This window comes from Haliaeetus leucocephalus, unplaced genomic scaffold (genome assembly GCF_000737465.1).
Source record: "Haliaeetus leucocephalus isolate CR32 unplaced genomic scaffold, Haliaeetus_leucocephalus-4.0 Scaffold741, whole genome shotgun sequence".
Taxonomy (NCBI): Eukaryota; Metazoa; Chordata; class Aves; order Accipitriformes; family Accipitridae; genus Haliaeetus; species Haliaeetus leucocephalus.
This window is the reverse complement of record NW_010973177.1, coordinates 3,028,173-3,051,547: the sequence shown is the minus strand read 5'-3', so window position 1 is coordinate 3,051,547 and position 23,375 is coordinate 3,028,173. Positions and strand designations below refer to the sequence as shown.

Below are 23,375 nucleotides of genomic sequence, written 5' to 3'. Positions count from 1 at the left end.
CGTGCTGCAGTTTTGAGGAGGGGGAGGCCTCCGGCTCTCACCGCTGATGGTTCGCGCCAGGATCGCGCCCATCGGAGGGACTAACGGCCCCGCTGAGGTAGCCCATCGCGCCGAGGAAGGGGACGGGGAGGGTGAGCAGGGTAACCGAAGCCCGGGAGCCCCCACGCAACTACCACCCTGCCATCCCCGGGGGGCGACGCCGGCTTCCCCACCCCGGTTAGCCCTTGCGGAGGAGCAGCGGGTGCCGAGGAGGCACCCAACCGCGGCATGAACCCCGGCGTCGCCGCGCTGAGACCCAATTTTCCAGGCAGAGATTGCGAAGGCAAAGGTAACCCTGTTAAAATAAGGGCAAAGAGGAGAACGGGGCAGGAACCAGCCATGATGCTCCAGGGTCCCCGTCCCCCCACCCTGCGTTTTGGGCATCGTTTTTGCCAGCGGCGGGGTGGGGGGCAGCAGGGCTGGGAAGCGTACCGGGGCGTTCGGGGAGGGGGGTAACGTCGCGGCGTTGCAGGAGGCTGTCGGGGCACCATCGGGTGGCTCGATGCTGCTCCGTCGTGTCCCACGCTGCTTCCCGGCGGACGTCGTGCAGGAAGAAGGGATGTGCTGGAAGAAGGATGTCGTGCGGGCGCCCGCGGAGGACCCAGAGTCCCCCTCGTCGCCCCGGGGAGAGGAATCGAGCCCGGGCTCGAGTGCGAGACCCTTCATCCCGGCACGGCTCCGCGGAGGCAGGTTTTTGGGGCACGGGGCTCTTCTGCTTCGGCCGGCGGGGACGTGCCCCCACCATAAAGTGCTCCGGGCTCCCCGCCCGGCCGCCCGCGTCCTCGCCTGTCCCTCCGTGCTGGTGCCGTAGTGCTTTGGTTGTCTCCGAGTCCCCCCGGGCCGGCGGCGGGGCAGTCCCTGGGTCGGCAGAGCTATACGATGTTCTCTGCGCCGGGGAGGGGGCTCTGGGGGGGGCCGGGGTCCTGCTTGCTGTGCAGCTGGGCCAGCTGCAGCACCGGCATGTTGCAGAGCGGACACACTTTTCGCACTTCCAGCCATTTGATGAGGCACCTGGGGGGGCGACACAGACAACGGGGAGGGGGTTATTACACAGGTGCTGCAAACCCACCACCCAGCTTGGTGCTCCGTGAACCCCATCAGGGTGGCAGCCACCCCTGTCCCCCCCACGGTGGGTGACGGGCCGTGGCCTGGGGGGGGGCCATGGGCCGGGTTGGATCTGTTGTCGCCCTCCCCGGAGCACTGATGCTGCCGAATTTTTAATTCGGCATTTAGGTGCCCGTACATGGTATTAGGACATTTTTGTGTGTGTGTATATACACATGGATATAATATATTTTTATATATATAACTGATATCTATTCGTAAAATAGATAAAAAATGTATACACATGCATAAAAAGACATAAAATACATATATACAACACAAAAAGGCATATATGAATGTATTCATTTTATAAATACATAACCTATCAACTGTATATACACATCATATATATACACAACATACAGATATAATGTGTATATATTGTATATATATAAATTTTATATGTATGTATCTTAGAAAAATGTAAACCACTATGAATTTTATATGCACTTTTTTCATAGAAGCATAGACTGAGTTGGAAGGCACCCATCAGGATGATCGAGGCCAACTCCTGACTCGCCACGGGGCAACCTACAAGTTAAACCCCAAATCCAAACGCTTTGACCAAATGCTTCTTGAACGCCAACTGCCTTGGGGGCCGTGACTGCTTCCCTGGGGAGCTTGTTGCTGTGGTTCTGAATATCTATTTTATAAATATATATAAATTTTGTATATGTAAATATATATACACACACAAATGTACATACACATTTTGGAACGTATAAAGTGAAGCGGTTTTGCCAGTTCACGACTGGACTTTTGCTGCTCCCAAGGCTCCAATTCATTCCATAAAGGGCTTTTGCTGCAATTCCCCTGTTCCCCTGGAATTGGGGTGGGAAGAAACCTTGGAAAGGGGAGCAGAGGCCCCAGGAGACCTGACACCAAGAGCCTCCTGGGGCCGCTGGGCAGGATTTGGGGCAGCCCAGCTTCCATGTCCCATTCCCTGCACTCACTTTCTGTGGAAGGCATGTTTACAGGGACAGATCCCCAGCTCGTCCTTGGGCTTGAACTCCTCCAAGCAAACGGCACAGATCTGAAAGACGCGAGAGGTGGAGAGAGAAGGCAGTCAGCAGCCGGGAAGCATTCTTTTTGCACATACAAACTACACGGGTATCTTCGAACCGGCCAAAATACTCTCCCCGAAAAAACCCTCCCCCTAAGCAATGTCCTCGGCCAGTTTCTATCTTTTTCCCAGTGCTCGCCTCGCCCCTACCTTTGCTCGGCGGGGAAAAAAAGGGCAATTTGGCTTCTGATGCCAGTGAGGGTACACTGCAGGGAGAGAGCAATACCTCCTAGTACCACAGGGAAAGCAAATGCCTCTTTTGCTATAAACCCTCTGTTTTGACCAAGAAACTGCTTTTTTTTTTTTTTTTTTTTTTTTCCCCTTTGCTGCCGAAGTCACGTTTGGGAGGTTTCTGCATTGCAGAGGGGTGAAATCCCCCCTAAAGCCTTCCCAGATTTCACTTCCCAGGCTTTGGGATTGCAGGCTGAGCCTTGGGTCTCCCTTTCCCGGTGGATGGGACCCTGGAGCCCTCCCAGGAGCAGCAGCCGCAAGGCTGGGATGTGTTTTGATTGTGCCAAGAGGCTTTAGGGTGCAGGTGGATGGATCCGTGCAGCTGCTTGGTCCCTGGGACTGAGCTGCATCCTCAGGGATAACTCTGGGAAGAGGAAAAGGCAAAGGGTGCAGCATCTCCGCCCCGGGGCTGGGAAGGTTGGTGGCTGTTTTCCCATTGGGCAAAAGACCCAGCCGAAATCTCCTTCCCCCATGCTGCTGGTTTTTCCTGACTCATTTTGGATATTCCTGGGGATTTTGTATATGTTTTTCCCAGCCCCGCTCCCCTGCCCCCCCCCGGGAGTCTCCAGCAGTCTGAAACAAGGGCCAGCCCCATTGCCAAAAGCCTTCAGGATGAAGCAGGCGGCTGGCAAGCGCGGCCGGAGGCTCCCGGCTTTCCCGGGGACACGGCGCCCATCGATACTTTCCAGCCACCCAAAGCTCGTCGGAGACTTTTTTACTGAGTGAGCAAATGCTGGCGTAGCTGCTCGGATCGGTCCCCAAGGAACGCAGACATCTTGAGCCCCGGGAAAGCCAGGGAGAGGAAAAAAGAGGAAAAACAAACCCAGAAACATAGGGCTGAAGAGCTTGGTGGGGACTTTCCCCTCTGCAAGGCTCCAGGCGAGCCCTGGCAGCCATCCCGTGATGTTGCAAAATCCCCCCTGTGCTCCGCTTTCCAGAACCGCTTACTGTAAATACCAAAATCCAAACACCCGAAAAGGGATGTTTTGGAAGGGGCTGGAGCAAAACCCTTCCAGCCTTTCCCAAATCCCAGGGAAGAGTTGGAGCTGCTCTATCCCCTTCCCCATGGACCCCTCATCTTCCCTGAAAGCGTTTGGGCTGGGAGAGCTGTGGCGAGCTGGGAACAGAGGTGATGGAGGAGGATGACGGAAGGTTAGTACTGCCGTTCCCAGCTCCGGCGTGCTCCCAAATCCCCCCCCTCAAGGAGCTTCTCACTGCGGGAAGTGCTTTTAAGTCTGCATGCATGCAAAAAACCCCACTGCAAGTCAATTTAATGTGAGCAGATCAGAAATAGGGGCCTCAAGCCTCAGCTGCAGGGAGCGTAGGGTGAGGATGAAATGTGGGACGGGCTCTCGTTGCTCTGCTCGGGGAATTAAAAATAAAATAGCAGCTTATAAACAAATGGAGCTGGTATTTAACAGACAAGCGGACTCGTGTCTCGGATGCGGGTGGGCATTTTTGTTGTCATTAGGGGAAATAAATCCAGCCCGTGTTTGAAGCAGGGTTTGAGCAGCTTGCTGCTCAACTTCAGCATGAAAAATGGTCTGTAAATAGGGACACTTAGCCCTAAAAGAGTCTGGAAACCTGCAGAGAACAACTAATGTGTTTTAAACCTGAAGGAGCAGGTAGGTAGCGGTGGATTAGGGTAACACCGTTACTCCGAGACATGTTTCAGTCTCCAGAGATCCTCTTAACTCATTAACACAGAGGGACCCAGCAAGGAGCCACTGCTGTGCCTACATCGTGGGGCTGGGGCCGGCGCTGCCACAATTCCCCCTGCAAGGTTTAAATGCAAAGTCCGCCAGGGCTTTGACTTACGGCTGCCGCGGGCTCTGCCCTCCTCCCAAAACTGAGAAGAAACCCCCGTGGTTTTGGGGCTGGAAAAAAGGGGTTTTAATTCTTAATACTTCCTAGTAGACATCCCTTTGCCTCCCTCTTCCAGCCAGCTCTCCTCTGCAAAGCTGCAAACCAGGAGCGCGAGGGGCAGAAGCCTAGGGAACGTGTTTATCTTCGATTTCAATTAAATCCCAGCAGAGTTTACTCTGCCCAAGTAACATGGCCGGCAGAGATGTGCTGGATATCATCATGCTCTGACGGTGGCGAGGCAGAGCGGGGCTGGAGGGGGCATAACTGTCAAGGGACACTGTTTATACACCGCTTAGCCTGCATCTGCCTCCCCTTTTATACACGGATTTTTATCGCAGTGATAATAATAATGCAATAAATAATAATAATAATAATGTAGTAAATAATAATAATGCAGTAAAAGCTAAAGGGGATCCAGAAGGAGGAGGGAGATGGTTTAATGCAGACCCCCTTTGCAGATGTGCTTTTACCGGCTGCATAAACAAGCAATTAGACTTGCTCAAAGAGAAAAGCAGCGTCAGGAGCTGCTGTTAACCTACTCTGGCCGTGTTCCCTGTAACGAGGTAGGAGGCTGCAGAGCAAACCCCGCTGCTGGCAGCAAGCGGGCGGTGATGCCAGCACACCTCTGCAGCCGGGTAAAATCACCGCAAACACCCTGTGCTGCCCCCAGGCACTCACAGACCAAGACGAAGTCTTTGAGGCTTTGGAGTGCCCCGTTTCTCCAAAAACAAGTAAAACAGTTGTGCTTTCCAGATTTCCAAAGCACGCTAGCTGTGTGTTTTGCTCCTGATGGAGTTAATTTTGAGTTTTTGCAGCCTCCTACCTGTGCCAGCCTTTGCCTGTCCTCCATCACCTCCCCAGTGCGAGGAAGAGGAGGGTGAGGGAGTCTTTGCTGCTACGCTACCGCCCCAGGGATGTACTCACCTCATGTAGGTTCAGCTCCTTCACCTTCTCCTTGAGTATAACCTGTAAGACAGAGCGCCGGGGTCAGGACACAGCTTCTGCCATGAGCATTTGGAGAAAAAGTCTTCGTAAAGAGAGATCCCATTTAGCGTCCCAGTAGAACTGGAAACCCCCAGTAAATCTGAAACAGCCAGCGAGCACATCGGGTCTTCACCCCTGTGCAGGAACAGGAGGAAGGCAGCGCTGGCACAGCTATAACCACTAACATGAGGACCAAATTCAGGAGGTCTCCTCCCAAATTTAAACCTCCTGGGCTCCCACACTCTGCAACAAGCTCCTGCACGGACATCTGCCACTTCGTTTTCACTTTATCCAGGCTGAACACCTGGAGAGGGCTATAAATCCAGGACAACCATGTGTTATCATATCAGCCCAACTCCACCCAGTTTCCTGCTTGAACGACAGATCGGAGGCAGAAAAATTACACGAGCCCTGGAGAAAACAGGACATTGAAGCAGCAACCTGACACCAACCTCTTGGCCGTGTTTATTTTAACAAGGGCGCTGGCGCGTGTGGGTGCATGCAGAAAGCAGCTGGGTTTGCCAAGGTGATGTGGAGGTGTTCCCTATGAGATCCCCATGGCTGCGAGTGGTCCAGAGCAGCTGGGTCCAACCTGGGGAGCAGATTCGGACCCCACAAAACATCGTTTGATTGCTGGGGAAGTGACAGCATTACTGCTCACCAGCGGGAAATAACGTGAGGGTTTGGAGAGGTTGCCCAGTTGAGGTGCTCCAGGGGTGGAGATGTCCCCACCGCTCAGGAACCTCATCTGAAAATGTGAAGACCTGGAGACTAACAGGTGAGAGATGCTCCTGGGGTGCCCAGCTGGTAGAAAAAAATTAAATCAGCAGGGACAGAGGTTTGCCCGGGTGTTACAACTTCTCTTCAAAGACCAAAAGCCTCCCAAGGAGAAGAACAACACAAGGAAACCTGCAGGAGTGACTACTCCAACGTGGATATGGCACTAAGCCGAAGGAGAGAAGAAGACAACTTACTGTGTATCATCTCACCTGTTTGTAGGCGTAAAGCTCTTTGTGTGCTTGATGTCTGAGCCTGCAATCAAAATAGGGAGAAACATGAAGACAAGTAAAAAAATCAGGATTACTGTAATATCCCAAACATTTCATTTCCCTGCTTTCCAGATTAAATATATATTTTTTTTATTTTTCATTTCAGAACCGAGAATGGCCATGTGAAACGACGCATTTAAGCAACAGCCAGCTTTCCCTGTAGCTGGGAGGGCAACATCTCCATCCAGAAGCATGCAACCTCCTCCCCTTTTCCTCTTTCAACCTCCTCGATTTTCCACACAGACATCACCTGCACCGTTAAGACCAGCAAAAGCTGTTGAGGTGCCATAAATACCCCCAGTTTCCAACCGCTTCTACTGCCAACCATTTCTAGACTGGACGCGGCACCATTTTCCAAGCGATGGGTATTCAGACCCGAGGAAAGCTCTGCTCCCACTCGAGCAAGGACAGGGAAGGAAACCTCCCTGCTCAGAGGTTTCCCACCGAAGCCCCCATCATTCTGCTTGGGCGATGTTAGTTTCCTCAAACGCAGCTTTATCTTCTATCACAAGATCAATCGTGCTGCTTCTGCCTCCCAAACATTCAGGAAGAAGCATTCAACAAGAGGTCATCCATCTGGTTGAGCAAGCAAAGGATGGCTATTTATCTGAAGACAACACCAGAGCAGAAAGCTTTGGAAAAGCAGTAATGGGACATCTTCCATCTCTTGCCTCCTATCATGGGGGGGACAACTTAATAACCAGAGATAACGAGCTGCCAAAAACTGCAGGAGAACGAACCTGTATCTTGGGATTTTTTGTTTTGGGGTTGATTTTTTTTTATCAGGAGAGCAGACGAGGGTGCGCTATGTTAAAGCACAGGGTGACAAGCCCACGCAATCCTGCCCTGGGGCCAGAGTCGATGCAGCAGTGGAGCAAAATCAGGATTATAAACTGCATAAGCTGCTTCCCCCCGCCTACCTTTTGAAGCATCATGCTTAGCATGGTTTTGGGGTTTTGGGTGGGTTTTTTTACCCAACAGCATCCATTCCTGGAGCAAATCAAGGGACAGAGATGGAGGGGATGAACCTATTCCAAAAACACCTGCTGCAGCGAGAAGTCCAGCTGGCGGCAGCAGGAATTTGAAGCCACAAGCAAAGGGCTGGTCCCATCCCCTCCCTCCCCAGCCTCCCCTCTCCAGGACGCATGGCCTTTGTCCCCATTCCTGAGGACTGAGCGAAACAGCAAACATACACACATCACATCCCTCCACAGTTTTCAGTTGAAACTATTATTAATAAAACATCTTCCCACAGCAGAACAAGCAGCAGCCCATTTCCCACAGCCCGGTGGAGTGCTCTGCAGGTATCAGCTGGCTGGAGGAGCTGATTATGCTCCTAAAATAGATACGTTTTAAAAAAACCCAACCAACTAATATTGCTTCTCATTACAAGATACGGCATTTAGCGAAGCACTCTGGAAACTCAAGAGGGAAGTCATCGAGGATAAAGAGTTGGCCAAGGACCTTTAATAAGATGTCAATGTGTGTCTGCAGGGCTTGGACAGCCATAGGAGTATTTTCCCCAGCCAGCCTTGAGTGTGATTTCAAATTGGAAACCCCTTGCCTGTAATTTCACTTCTCCAAAAGTATTCTGGGGGCTGTCTCAAACCCCAGCTGTTTCACCCTGAGCTCTCAGAGGCCTTCTGATCCTGCAAGGCTGCAGTGAGCGAGTTATAAAAATAGGATGTAAAAATAATATCTCTGTCCTTTTTGCTTGAAAACACCCTCCCAAAATGTCATGGGCCTTAAAAGTCAAGGAATGGGTAAAAATGCACCTTAATGCTTCCAGGAGAGTTGCAGTAAGTCAGCTCTTGAGCCCTGAATTTAGCAGGGAGCCATCCCACCTCCTCTAATGATGCTGCCTGGCAGAGAACCTGCCTGCAGAGCCACGGATAAAATTGCAGCAGGCAGGAAGGAGAAGGCTGGGGTTTCATCCCTCCGCCAACGACCCTGAGCAGAAACACAAGCAGAAGATGCACGAACAATAGAGAAAACAGGATGAAACCGGCCCAATCCACAGGGATCCCGGCGGCTGGGAAACTGGTTATGAAACACAGATGGGGCAAAGCAAGATGCGTGGCTGGAGACTGCATACAAGAGGAAAATCTCTCCCAGTACGGGAAAAAGCATGTCTTACAGAGCACCGAGTGGCTGCCGAGACATTGGCCCTGATAAGCCAAAGCCACCTGAGGGAAGGTGTCACGCAGAACAAGCCCAAGCATCTGCGGACACCGTGGAGGCATCTGGACCAGCGATGGGGAAGAAACAACCACCTGGCCACAGATCCGTGCAGCTCTGTGCCATCAGAGCACGGATGCTACAATGCCACGGGCTGGTGCTGAGCTAGACGGGGAGACTTTGCCAAAAAGAAAAAAAAACCAAACCAAAACTCCCTGAAGGTTATGGGGAACGGCACGAGCACATATGGTCCCGAAGCGTGCAAGCTGGGTCTGCTCCTCCACGCTTTCCTTTCAAAGCCAGGATCCTGGGCCAGATGGATCCCGGTCGGACCTAGCGCAGCTGTCGTAACGAGACCCCGGGTCCTGGCAAGCGTTACTCCCCATCGGACCCAGGGCTTCATCCATCTCGTGTCAAGAGCTGCGACTCTGGAGGAATTTCTGGCAGATGGCTGATTTAGATAAGGGACCACACAGCATCTTAAAAGCCAGCGCGTGGCCAGATACCGTGCACGTACACACACCGTCACCCATCCCTGAATTTAATAACTGCCTCTCGTGGATTTTGTGATCTCTTCCCAAGCTTTCCATGCCTCCCACAGGAAAGGGAGCACTCCATTTCTCTGCATGACTCCAAATCATCTATAGCAAGCCAACAACTATGGGAATAAAATGCAGAGGAAACAACTTTTTGCAGGTTTACCTCCAAGATCTGCTTATTTAACACTTTACAGCAGAAAGAGTATAAAGCTACCGGGCACTGGCTCTTTGCCCCATCACTGCATCGCTCTCCCCAGCCCAGTCCGGCTCCTTGGGCTCTCCAAACCCAACCACTGACTTTGATCCTGGCAAGTTCGGACGCAGAAGGAAAAAGCCCTTTAAAAATGGCTTTTTAAGGGCTATGTACCCTGCACCTTCTATAGACATTGAGCCGCTCCAGTTTGGGCAGAGACGAGCCCCGTGCAACCCACAGCAAAGCACAGGTAGAGAGGATGCTGCAGCTTTTACCCAGGACGAGCGTGCACACCTTTCAAATGCTTGGCAAGCACAGCATTTGGCTCAGCATCCTTCTGAATTGGGTTTTAGGGGACTGAAGGCAACATGAGGTTGTTACTGTTTATCAGTTCAGCAGAGATCAGACACAAACGGCTGCCTGCAAAATTTCTTTTTCTTCCCTTTTTTTTCCCCCTCATTTTTCCAAGCAGAGGCAGCAGCCGTGAGAGTGGGACCCTTGCTTTATACCGGAGTGGTTTGCAGTGGCAGAAGAGGTTGAGATTTGCCTGGACTGCACACAGACAGTGATGATGTTTGCTTAGCTTTTGGCTGAAATTCCTATTGGACTCCATTTTGAGCCAACCCGATTAAAAACATCACTCCTTCCTCCCCTTGAACTGGGCAGCGCACTCTGTATTGACACAGTTGCGAAGCGCAGCCCACATGCCCTCCTCCGCCAGCGCATCCTTTATTTAATGCCGTCAGCTCTGTGATTAGAGGTAAATACACCAGATATTGGCTCTTCCACACTTCGGATGCCTCCCCAGCCGGGGATGTGGAGAAGGGCTGCATGGGATGCTCTGATCCAGAGCAGGCGATGAGAACCAGGGCCCAGAGGATGGTGTTATGAGCTCCGCTTGTTATTTACCAATATTTGCAGATGTGAGAGTCACGAGAGAAGAGGGAGAGGGAGGGCTGCGTTGCCTCTGCACCTAAGCAGGGCCTGGGAAAAGCCACGAGCCGCTGTTACCTGCGAATAACCCTCACGGGTGCAAAGCGGAGCCCTGGAGCTCCCGAGAGGATCGTACTTGCCCACACCCCTCTGCCCTGGGTCGGTTTCTCTGTGACGACATGGTTTGATCCATGGTGCATCTGCTTGTTAAATTAACACCTCTCTTTTATACAGCCTCCAGATGTAATTCTGTATTAAAGCCACGCATCTCATTGCAGAAGGGGTCAGGAATGCATGGGGTAATCCAGGAGGCTTTAGCAGCTGGTTCAGGACAGGGAAAAATTCAACTTAAATTCAATATCTTACTTTGTATACCAAATCCTCCTGCTGCAAGGCTATGGGTATTTGCTTGCTACGCAGCCAGGCACCAGCAATGCTTTGGCGTTAAATGGCAAAGCCTTCCTGGAGCAATCATTTGGGATGCTCTGCACTTGCAGGCACATGGTCCTCATCCCGCTGTCCATCTACAAGGCTTTCCAAATCACACCAAAGCTCAAGCTTTTCTGCCCCACACAAGCTGAGATTACACAGCAAATTCAAAGGAGGTGGATGCTCCTGGGGCACATCGGCACACCTAAAACCCATGGCATGGCGAAACCCTCCAAAATGGGGGCTGGAGGATTCCTGTTTGGCTCTGTTTTGCCAATAATAGAGCCAGCAGTGGTGGTCTGAGGAGCAATTTGTAGAGTCTCTGTAGAGTTTAGAGCTATGAAGGGATCATTAGATGATCTAATCCAACCTCCCATCTATCGTGGTTTGTTAAATAGCACTTTGTTACTCCTTGGAATGGGAGCCAAAACGTCTCATCCAGAAAGGTCCTCTGTCTTGATTTAAAGACAGGAAGAGATGAAGGATTTGCCACTTCCCTTGCTGGCTAGTTTCACCCGTTACTCACCCTCTCTCTTACAACACGCCTCCAACTTCTAAATTTAAAGATTTTCTGGCTTGATCTTCCAGACATTACTACTTGTTATTTCTTCTTTGGGGCAGAACACACCCAGCAAGACCCAGTGCCCAGGAAAATACTCTGAAAGTCCAAACACTTCTTCATTTTGCAAGTGAGCCATATAGATTCAAGCTCAATCTGGGCAAAACATGTCCTTGAGCCTTCTGAACACCATTTGTTTATTTTTTTTGCATCCCCTCCCATTGGCATCCCAGTTAAAACACAAACACTGGACGCAGATGCAATATCCCAGCACAGACCTTGTTAACATCAAGCACCGAGATACAAATTGCCAGGTCAGGGATGACCCCTCGATGTATTTCTGCTTTGTCTGCCGGGGTGAACAGATACATTGCACCTTCAAACACCCTTTTCTTGTGCATAATTGCAGGCAAAAATGAAGATATGATGCCCAGACAGCCCAAATCACACCTGGGTAAGCCTGGATTTGGGCTCATCTGCAAGTTTTATGAGGTTTTGCTTTGTACAGAGCTGAAAATAGGCAGAAGTTATCAAATATTTAGAAGGTGACATTGAAATCTTGCTTCCCTGATCTACAAAAACAGGACAAAACATTTTCAACACCCTCTGGATAGAAAACCTGGTGGGACTGGCTGCTGTGATCCAGCCAGATGCAGCCTCCATGGTGCAAGAAGAGACCAGGTGCCTGTCTTACAGGCACGGATGGAGGGAATGCAATGGATGTACGGCTAGCAGGGAGCTGGGGCCATCTGAAAAGCCAGAGGGCAAGGAAAGGGGATGGAAAAGCTCTTCGGCAACTTGGTGGGAGAACTCTGGGTGCGCAGGATTTCGGCAGCTGATGCCAGCACAGAGATGCCCTGTGCTCCTGGGTACTGGGAGAGGCACAGTGAGCCCCACATCCCGGGTTATCAGCACAACTTGTCCCCATCGCCACCTCAATTCCCAGGCACCACGTTTTTCCCCACTTGCCTCTTGCTTTCCTTCTGGCAGGAAGAATTTCTCCTCTTAATTAGTGGCCCAACTCACTCCCCAATGGCCCATAAAATAATTAAAACAAGCCCCAAACTGGAACAACCTTTAACCCTCCTGCCCCGCTCCCCATCGTTCAGATTAACAAATCAACTCTGCATCATTAATCTCTAAACTGTGCTGTTGAATGAGCAATTTGTGTACAATAACGAACAGAGCAGGTATTAAACATTTCTTAAGCACACAGTACACAAGTTACTCATTAAAGAGGAAAACGTGTTGAAACATTAAGCAGAAAGCAGCAACCATAAAACATCCCTTTCCAGTCTTTCTGAGAAGCCAACCATATTTTCATGCCTGTTTGAGCATACATATATCTCCTGTTTTAAAGCGGATAATGCAATTGCCTTGCAGGACCGGTAACTCCAAGACGTGTTGGACAGACGGCGTGCAGTGCTCACTGTGTACGCACTAGGTCTATTAGGGATGAATGCTGGGTCTGACACTACATGGCTGAGCAAATTCTTTGATGATGAGGGCAAGTTAAACCACTTCAGGGGTCACATCAGGCTGGCACGAGACGCACCGTGGAAAGACAAGGTGATGCCATCCTCTTTTTGGGATGGAGGGATCAGCAACAGCCTTGGTCTGAACCATGGCGGCTCTTGAAAGCAGCTGGCAAACTTGCCCTTACCTGATCAAGTAGCAACAGAAGAGCAAACTGAGGATGAAGACGAAGATGGCCGTGCCAAAAACCACGATGTATATGTTGAGAGGCAGGTTCTGGAACCCGATGTTCGGCATCCTGAAACTGTAATGCTGGAAGTCCGAGCTCATGGGTAGGCTGCGGAGACAGGGAGAAAACACAGATGTGAGGCTCCTTTGGCAGCACGGGATGCCCTTCGGAGACCAATGCTCCCTCCAAAGGTAGGTGGCAGGGGAAGGAGAGGGCAATGAGCAGTGCTGCCTCCTCGCTCCTCACCCTCCCTGGGTGAAGGCATCCTTGCCCAAAACCGAGTCCCTGGCTCAGTAACCCTGAAAACAAAACGGGGCTGGATCAGCCGGATTTTTCTTCTCCTGCTGTGAGCTTCTCCTCCAGCTATTTTCCCCTCTTCCTTACACACGTCATCCTTTAAGTTAAATGCTGCATCAGATGGATGGCGGGGATTTGCATCCAAGCAGCCCCAGCTGCAGTCAATGTCCCCCAAGCCCCTCATTAATTAGGCCAAAATATTGAAAGCAGCCAGAAAGCCTTATAGCAAGGCAGGTTTTCCTTCCCTTCCCCTCCTGCGGTTTCCAACACCAATTCCTCATTCTGCAGAAATCCCCCCTCCAAAACCATCGAGCATGCACATGAACCAGCACAGGTTCAACACGCTCCCAGAGCATCCCTGGCAGAAAGGAGAGGACAAGGATGTGCTACACGGCAGCACTGCCAAGAAATTATAGGGGCCATAAAACGGACTTGGTTTGTTTTTTCCACATGAGATCCAGGTTTGGTGGTTTAAGGGCATTTTTGCAGGTTTCAGCTTTATTCCTCAGTACAACCCCCGGCTGCTTTCCCCCAGCAAAATCCCCAAGCACCCGTGAGCGGCAGCAAAGAGGAAGATGCAGCGATTTTGCCTGTTGATGTACCACATCTCAGACGCGTGACCAAAACCTCCCTCCCCTCAGAGAGACCCAGTTAAACCACGAGCAGCTGCTTGGGATAACAACTTCAGAGTATCATCTCTCCCATGATTTTAGTTTTATGATTCACCGCATGGGACACTAATATTTTACAATAACCCTAACAGGGTTTTTCAGGAGTCAGGCAGAAAACCAGCCCCATGTCTCTGTATCGCCGTAAAAACTCCCTTGCTGCCAAACACCATGTTAATACTCAAAACCTTTAACTGGAAAGCACATACTTATTATTTCTTCTTACTCCTTTCTATTGCAATCATTCTCTGAGCCACTCACCCTTGAATGACCACAACTGTCTCTAGCCAGGCATAAAGTTCACCCACCCCCAGCTTAGAAAAGGAAGTTAAAAAATATGCCTTATTTTCCTTTCTGCCCACAGGAGAGGGCTGGACGTGCAATTAAGTTTCACAACAAGCAGGGAAAGTACCTGAAGTCTGAATCCTGTTTCCTAAATAAAATTACTAGGGGATAACAAAACCCTCCCCCAGAGCGGGGAGTTTTTAACGGCGCATTAATTGCACAGCTCCCAGTTTTGCATGGGGTGGAAAGACGGCGGGGAGAACACGGGACCTGAACCCAAACGTGCCGGGGAGCTGTGCTCCAAAAATCAAAGTATCCTCTGAATGTCCCACTCCTCCAAGCAGCATCCTTGCTTCTGCATCTCCTTTCCCCCTAGAGACCCCTTTTTTGCCGAACATCCTGGGCTTTCCTCTATCCTCCCATCATATATTAATTGCTCATATATATGTTGCACGCTCCCCAGCAAAAGGGAGCGGACTCACCTTTCATCCCAGCTGCTTTGCTGGCACTAGCCCCTTGCCCGCACCCTCTTTGCACCCCTCGCTGAAGACAACATCTCTGCTGGTGCCGAACGCCTGCCCGAGAGCCTCCTCGCTCCGGCTGCTTTCGGCTTCCTTGGCTCGCTGGAAATTTCGAGGCGATTTCTGGTAAAGCCTGGATTTGATTAAAGCCTCCAGAGACCAACACGCATGTTCAGAAACTCTCCCGGCCAACGTGGAAATGCTACAAGAGCTCAGGGAGCCAGCACACCCCCCTGTGAGCACTGGTGGGGATGGGATTTTATAGCACAGCAACCACCCAGCAGCTCACACTCCTCCACCAACGCTTGCTCCACTCAGCCGAGCTGTTTTACTTTGCAAATAAATTAAAAAAAGCCCAAACCAGCCCCCAAACCTTTGTTCCCGGCTCCAGCAGAGTTAATGCGCAGCTCAGCATTGCTGCGTAGAGTTGGGTTTGGTTTTCATTTCTGCACCGTTTGCTGGGTCAAAGGGATTTTAGACGGTTCAGGGGCTCTCCCTTTGGTCACGCTCATATGACAGAGGATGTTTCAGCTGGAGGATGAAGCTCCGGCTGTCCCCACTCGCCCTCAGGCTTGTGCTGATAGTCACTGGCGTTGGCCAAGGTGTTGGCCAAGGTTGGCTGGCTCCAACTCCTCAACCGCACAAGAGCAAAATCAAACGTCCTCCACCTGGGAAAGCTTTGGGTGATTTTTTGCGAGGAAGGAGAGACCACTCTGGGAGAAGAGGCAACAAAACGAACCAGCACCACACTATTATTTTTCTTTCCTTTACAACTCCTTTAACTTTTGACGCTCTTCTTTCCAGAGCTGGGGGCTTTGGTTCAGCTCTCCCACCAGGAGATGCCACAGCAGACAAAGTACAAAAAAAAAAAAAAAGAGACAGCGGGTAAGGAAGATCCAGGCTGCATTTAGGGCAGCAAATCTCATCAAGCCAGAAAAACTCCTTAGGGTCATGTCCAGCTGAGCCATGCAGCTCTTCGACCGGTCCCCCGCAACAGCTACAAACCATCACAGCCCCCGGCAAAGAAATGGTTGATAGAAATAGAACTCCATCCCACCCACAGCATCCTACTCTCTTCTTCCAACAGTACCACCTCCCTAATATTTTGCCCCAAAAGGACGTCACCAATGCAGCTGCGACCTACCTGCTAGCCATACCGTGGGAGTTCAGCCTCCTGCAGACAACCCTTCAGTACCCTGTGGTGCAAGTCCAGTGAGTCCCACACCAGATTCATCCAACCCCCGTGTGAAATAACTTTCTCCACATTGGAGCTACCCTCGTCCTCACTCCCTCCTGCTGCAACAGCTGAGAAACATTATGGCAAAAACCATGGAGGTTAGAGGGAAAAAATAAGTTAGCCTGCACAGGATCCAGGAAACTGTTAACTTTAAATGACTCCACTGAAATCTGATGATTTTAAACAGCCAAGCTTTGGGGTTGGGTTTTTTTTAGGGGAGTGGGGGGGGAGGAACTGTATTTTAATCTGCTTCAGATTTGTGAGAGCGCAGCCAAAAGAAATAAAAAAGAAGTCATAAAGAAGGATGAAAAGTTTCTGGTGCAGAACAAAAGCCTCCCTGTTGCTCTCTCCATGGCTAAGGCATTTCAGAGCAGGCAGATGCCCCTTCTGGAGCACCCGCCACCCCCAGCAGGTCCCCGCACCTCCCCGGGATGGGGGGCACAAATTGCCCAGAGAAAAGGGGGTTGGTACCGCAGAAACCTTACAGAGGGGAGGCTTTCCCCAGTTCTGGATGAGAACCCCTCTGTGGCGTGAGGTTGTGGCGGGGGGGAAGATGCCGACTTGCTCTTCGTCTAAAAAGTGAACCTGCTGTGATGGCAGAGATGAAGCCATGAGGAATTTGGGCAGGCACCTGCCCGATGCCCCATTTCCCTGAGGTCTCCGACTGTGCCTGGGTCCATCGGGTCTGCACGACCTTGCAGAGAGAGAAATCACAGGAAGAAGACTGTGAAACATCGAGGGCCGGGAAGGGTGCCTGCCAGCCAGCAGCACTCAAAACAGAAGAAATAAGTCTGCTGAAGAAAGATAAACCTGGGGAAAGAGTGGGAAGAAAAAGCCCTGAACCAGGAAAGTTGTATGGGAGTCCCAAGGGCTGACTGGAGGAAAATCTTTCAAGTGCGCATAAAAAAAAAGTAAATATATATATACACATGCATATTTCTTTGCAATGTATCTATATATAGCAATGTATTGTATATATAATGTATTGCAAACAATATATGGGGGGAGAGAGAGAGAGAGATTGCAAACACCTTTGACTAAAGCAAAGGAGAGAAAATCTGATTTTCCTAGGCTGCAGCATGGAGAGAACTGGAGAGTATTTATTTAACGATACAACAGCTTGCAAAAATAAAAAGGAACGGCAGTGTCCTCGCAATGGGGCCATATGCAGGGATGCAGAGAGAGCTGGAGATGGCAACGCTGCAAAGCAGAATGACCTGACTCCTTGCCTCCTCCTTTGTTACACCCTCCAATGAATCAGCAACACAGGGCCAAGCACATCCCCGTTTCTTTGACGACTACAAAAAAGAGCTTTAATTAAAAGCCAAGTTACGGTTAATGGCATATCAAGAAGTCAGGAAGTGAAGTATTACAGGTCAGCATTAACTCGCCAGCTTCCCAGCGCTTTGATTACAAGTTGGGCTGTTAAAGGCAAACCTAAATAAGCCACCTAGCCAAATTAATCCCTATTATAATCATAGCAAGCACTTAATGCGCTTAGTAAGAGGTCCAACCTCTTACCTAAAGCTTTCATCGGGAGATCTCAAAGGAATTAATAGAGGAGGCAATTATCTTCTTACAGGCAGAGAAACTGAGGCAGGGAGGAGGGGAACAAGACAGGAGAGCCGTGGTCCCCGAGGCCGGGGGGTGACACCAGGGATGCCACTGGTCCACTGCAGGTGATGCCATGAGCCCCAAATTTTTTTCTTTCCTGCTGCTTTGCCACATGTATTTAAACTATGCGCTCCTTCTCTGGGTTTTACTTATTAAAATGAGCTGCTTGCACTTTTAAAAAAATGTTATTATTATTTATTTAGAACACCAGTGCATAAAAGGGCCACGTGAGTGCTGTGCATCATACCTAAATATAGCCCAGGCGCTGGGCGGAGGGGTGGTTTCTGCCTCTGCTGTTGTAAATAAAAAGCCATTTTCAGAGGGATTTACCTTATGGTTTGAGACGAACGACTTCCTCCGCAGGGATTCAAAGCAAACCCAGGCTGGTCTGAACCTCCTGAACCATTAGCTGGGGAAACTGGATGGAGCCGGTGGTCTGAGCCCCCACAGCATCCCACTGGCCAAGTTGGCGGAGCCAACCCATCTCCAGGAAACATTGAGCTTTAAAAACTCAACAAAGCCAGATACACGCAGGTTCCTGTCGCTCAATCGAAACCATGAATCTCAGGGAAAAGAAAATGCTAAGCCATGGAGAAACTCTAAGTCGAAATATTTTATCGATGGGAAAGATTTCAAGCAGGCGCGAACGGCGTCTCGAGTTTCAAAGGCGTTACGCAAGTCCACAACGTGTTTTATACAGGTTTAACCAAAACGGTTATTAACTCAGTTGAAAGTTAAACTGTGAGCAGCTGACAAGACCTTTCTGAAATACCCCAAGTTGTACGGCAAAGCAGGGTATTCTTCCATGCAATAAATCCACAACATAAAGGTTATTTAATCGGTATGCCTAATAGGATAATATTTAAAAAAAAGAAAAATTTCCCAGGTGTTTAAAAAGCAGCAGCGAGAGAAGCTTGCTTTTAACTCACGGGCTAACTCACCCCCCATCGTGAACCCCAAAAGAAAAGCGAAGCCCTGACCTCAAGCAGCTGGAAGGAATTTCCTCCAGCTCCACCTCTGGAGCTGGTCCAGCACAAGGACCCAGAGCGCAGCGGTGGGAAAATCGCAAGCAGCTGCAAAGCCAGCCCCCAAAACCAGCATCGATGTCGCTTGAGAGATGCCATGCAGCCGCATTGCCTTTGCCTGGGATGGAATAGGGGGAAATCTCAATGTTGCTCCTGCCAGGAGCGATGTCCTTTGTCATCCAAAAATGGGACAACAGCATTGAGAATGGGGCGGGGGGTAAATCTTGGCGTGCTGTGATTTTAGTAGAGCTACGATGTTACTACGGGGATGGTGTCAGCCTCAGCCTGGCCACATCCAGTGCCAGCTCCGAGCATCCAACCAGACCCACCTCCTTCACCGCCAAAAAAACCGGCAGCGAGCAGAGGAGGAGCATGAGCAATGGAGCACGGCTCCGCAGCGTTACTGATTAGCGGGATTAACGACTGCACGGCAGAGTGGGCCAGGAACGGAGAGCATCCCGACAGGTCCCTCCCTTGTGGTCCCTTATGCCACAGGTCAGAGTCATACTGAGATCCAGCAAAGCTTATCTGGGGTGATGCTGTGCCACAGCTGGGGAACAGAGGAAACTTTTGGGTGCCAAATGGAACAAAACCTGTTTATTTTACCCATTTCAGCTGCATGCAGGTTTGGGGGGTGGAGGTGGATTTTTGTTGTGTGCCTGGACAACCAAGAAACCAAACTGACCTCCAACCAAGAACCGCTTCAAACCTTTGATCCCTTCTCCCTGAGAGCGAATACGATGCTTTTTTTGAACTGGAATCAGGAAATTTCCTGGCCTCATTCCCTGGCTGGCCGACACTGAGCACAAAACCTTAACCCTCTCCACTGCCTTTGGGCAGGGGGACACAGGCAGAGCGATGTGACAACGTGACGAAGCAATCGGTCACTGGAAAAAAATAGAAAAGTCTTTATAACAAAAGAAATACCTGGCAGCACAACTGGTACCACTGCAATTTGCAGCAAGTGCTTTTGATTCTGGACAGTTTAACAGACAAATGATCCCATGACCTTAATACCGAAGAGCACCTTTAAATGTGAAAATGTTTTTGCTACTGTTGGCAGAGAAACATGCAGAAAATAGGTCAGCTGCAGCTCCCATCGCCCAGTTTAAAGTCAAGTGCTTTTGCCCAGCGTTGTTGGGAAGGCAAACTCAGCTCAGGGCTGATTTTGCAAGTTCCAGGAAAAAAGGCAAAAATAAACAGAGGAAAAAAAAAAAAAAATAATCAATAGTGCTTTTTAATCCGGTCTGCAGGAGGGGGGGAAGCAGAATTTGCAGGAGAGCCCTGCTCGGGCTCCCATTGGATTGCAGAAATGAGAAATGGAAATCACTTATCAGAAGGGTCTGAAGCAGAGTGTCACTTTGAAACGTGCACACAAGCTGTCCACGTACAGTTCAGTTTGCTTCTCAGCAATGAAATAACACTTGAGGAATTTTTTCCCTTTGGCCCTGGGGATTTTTTCTATTTTTTTTTTCCCCTTTCCTAGCACGTGGCTCCATCCCAGATCCAACGTCACGACCCGCTGAGCTCACTCTTCCTCCCGAAAGCGCGGTGGGAAAGGATGTGCTGCTGCCTCCTCCTCCTACCCCCAGCCCTGTTCATACTCACAGTGGTGAAAGCAGAAGGCAGCAGCCCCCCAGTACCCTGTATGGGGTCACGGTGATGGGACCACATCACCCCATCGCTCCCTCCATCCCTGCCTGCAACCACAGCACTCAATGGAGCAGCATCGCCCCACACAATGTAGCTCAGGTGCTAAAAAATTTAACAACACACATGTTATTAAAAACTAGAGTATTTTACACCAAGCAAAGCACCGAAAGCCAGGGCTGAAGTCAGGCACAACCATAGGGTGGGCAGCTTCATGCCGCACATTGCAGCCCCCCTGCGCCAATTGCTTAATTTGGTGGAAATAATCTTCCACTTCCGTTTGCGGTTGCTTTTCCTCATTTGCAGAGTTTTCCCCAATTAATGGGTTACTTGGGGAAAGTGGATCGGAAACCCTGTGAGAAAGGCTCAGCCTATGCCACTGAAGGGTCAGACCAGAGAATTTGGTGTTAAATGCTTGGGGGAATTTGCAAATTCCTGGGTGATGACACTGAGAGACAGGGGGTCTCCCAAAGTATCACACCTGGACGAACATCTTGCTTTGATCCAAGTCATCTTCAGGCTGAACAAAAGCAAATTGCTTTCTGCAGAGCAGAAGAGCAACCAGCCTTCTCCACTCTTTTATATTGAGAAGCAGATGGACTAAATGATCTTCTGAAACCCTTTTTCCCCTGCTTCCCAAGCTCCTTTAAGGGAGGGGGGCGGCGGGGAGTGGGGGGGGAGGAAAAAAAAAAAAAAAAAAATCAGTGCAACATCCAGGGATCAATAATCCCTACAAAATCCTCCTGGAGGTAAGCACCCTGTGCCGGCAATGGGAATCACAGCTGCTACCAGCCATCCTATAAAGGCAGTAAGAGGAGCCAAGTGCAATTTGGGATGCAGGGAAGCATAATGCTCTCGTTTACACTAAATAAGGTTGCTAGGTTATGGATTTTTTGGGGGGGAGGCATAATCTGAAAGAGGATCCAGATGGCTGTAAAGCCTCATGGTGGAAAAGCAGCATGAGGCCAGAGAGGGAAGAATTCCTCTTTATGCTGCTGCCGTCTGCTCACAGATCCTGGATTTCAGTCCTCAGGAATGCTCTCCACGGACCCTTTTAATTGCACCATTTATATTTGCGGTAAAAATTAAGGAGAAGAGGTAGCTGGATGCAGAAGAACAAAAAAGCTGGTGTCTGGATACCGGAAAAAAGTTAGTAAAAGAAATCCTACTGAGGAGTTGTCCCCCTAAGCCCAGGCCAATTCTGCAAGGTTTGTATTTTAAGATGCTGACAGCATTAAAAAGCCCTCAGGAAAACCCAAACAAACCCAAACGTCAGCCTGCTGGGAATTTACACTAAAGCCACGTCACTGCCGTTTGCTACCTTTCCTAATACTTACAGAAAAATGAGCTGTGCAGTTGGCCCACCCTTCCTCTGGTTTTAACAAAAGTACTGGGTTTGGGGGGAGTATTTTCTTTTATCATTCCTTCTGCCCTGCTAACAGAGACCAGGGGGATTTTGCAATGCTTTAGACTCCAGCAAAAAAACCCTCCCCTGAGCCACACAGATATGGGACACAAACTGCTTCGCTCCCACAGGACCGGCACAAGCAAAGGTGGCTGCAAGGATCGCAAAACCCTCAAAATTTAGCTGGAAATGGAAAATTGAACTTTTCCACTCCCAGACTTGCATGGCCAAGTGAGGTGCTTGATGGAGATCAATATGCATAAACCCAACATACACATCTCCTCCTCTGTGGTGCAGAGTTTCAGCCCCAACGGTAATGCCATGGAAGACGATCTTTCTTCCCTGTTCTCCCCGGCATCATGGCCTGACCTTAGTGGGATGGAGAAAGTCAAGGGACCTTAAAATTCAGGGTTACCTGCAGTACAGGGTTCTGTGACCAGGAGGTGATGGATAGCCACACATGAATTTTCAGCATTACCTACCCACACCCCTGCTTTGCTGAAGGACATTGCTTCTTACATAGGTTTCTCGTAAATTGAGCCCTAACTAAGCAAAACCCCAAGTTATGGGTGTGCTGCTGATGCAGGACCGGTTTAAAAAACACAAACAACTTTTGAGAGGGTTACTTAAAGTTTGCATTTTTCTTGCAGCCAACCAAACAAAACCTCCTAAATATTTTCCAACTGCTTCAAGGCTACCAGGGCCTCCCTGGGCAGCGAAGCTAAAAAACACCAACACGACTTTCAGGCATGTAATAGTTTGCTGTCGGATCTATACAAATTCCCGGGTGCTGAACTGCCTACTAGAAGGCAAAATATATGAGTGGCACTAATGAGTCGGCTTAGCAACGAGCAGGCAGGCTGCCTTGAGTGTCTTTTTAAAGGTCAAGAGAGCACATGATGCCTGGGAGCCTTCACATTTGGTTTTTACTACAAGATAAAGATACTTCCAGCAAGTCCTGCTATTAAATTGCAGCTGCACAATCTTTTAAAACCAGTCTTTAAAACCAAGACTTTCCCCCCCTCCTCAAATATCATTATCCCTCTTTCAACCCATTCCTACCCTTCCCTGTCTTCACCAAAATGGTGGCATTTGAGGGGAAAACCCGCGTCAAGATGAAACGCAAGGAAAGGTCCCACCACCGTGGGGATTTTCGGGTAGCACCGCCAAGAAGCTCCATTGAAATTCAGCGGGAGAAGCTGGTTTTCCTCTGCTCCGCAGGGGCTGCCATGTTAAATCACATTTGGATTCACAGTACAAGGCTGCTAAAATACCACCGCGGCGGCTATTGGCACATTTCAATGAAAACGCCGTGGCCTCATTAGTATAGTGGAAATTATGAGCTTGTCTTTGTATATATTTAAAAGCTTGCCTCTGAAAGTATATTGGGTCAGGGCCAGAAATTCCTGGCTTGGAGATCCTACCACTCGGCAGTTCAGGATTGCCTTGCTCAGGCAGGTCAAGCAACCGTGCAGCCATCGACCCGGGAGAAAAGGCATTTAAAAAATACCCTGCAGGGAAACGCACAGGGCAATATTGCAAGGGGAGGCAACAGGGTTTGAACTAAACCCTCCTCCACGTTAGCTCCACGCATGGTTTTCCGTGTGAGCCTATTAGCGATCATGTCCTAATACAAGCACAGGTTATAATTAAGAGGATGCAGAAGTGCAGGGTGCGTGGAGTTTCATCCCACTCCCATCGCTCCTGATAGCCAGGGTGAGAGCATCCTGTCGACCCAAAAGCACCGTTCCCCTCTACAGATGGACCATGAAAGCCCAAATCCTTTGCAATAAGGGGCAAC

General features: G+C 49.9%; 1 protein-coding gene across 1 annotated transcript; it reads right to left on the bottom strand.

Moving 5' to 3' along the window:
• Positions 1 to 774: 774 nt before the first annotated feature.
• Positions 775 to 12,973, bottom strand: RNF24 (ring finger protein 24). Its single transcript, XM_010580751.1, has 5 exons — positions 12,831 to 12,973; positions 6,277 to 6,319; positions 5,228 to 5,269; positions 2,097 to 2,176; positions 775 to 1,050 (listed from the first exon to the last, which is right to left on the bottom strand). Exons 1-5 carry the CDS (start codon positions 12,971 to 12,973, stop codon positions 912 to 914), a joined length of 447 nt encoding a protein of 148 aa, XP_010579053.1. The 3' UTR covers positions 775 to 911.
• Between the last annotated feature and the right edge of the window lie 10,402 nt (positions 12,974 to 23,375).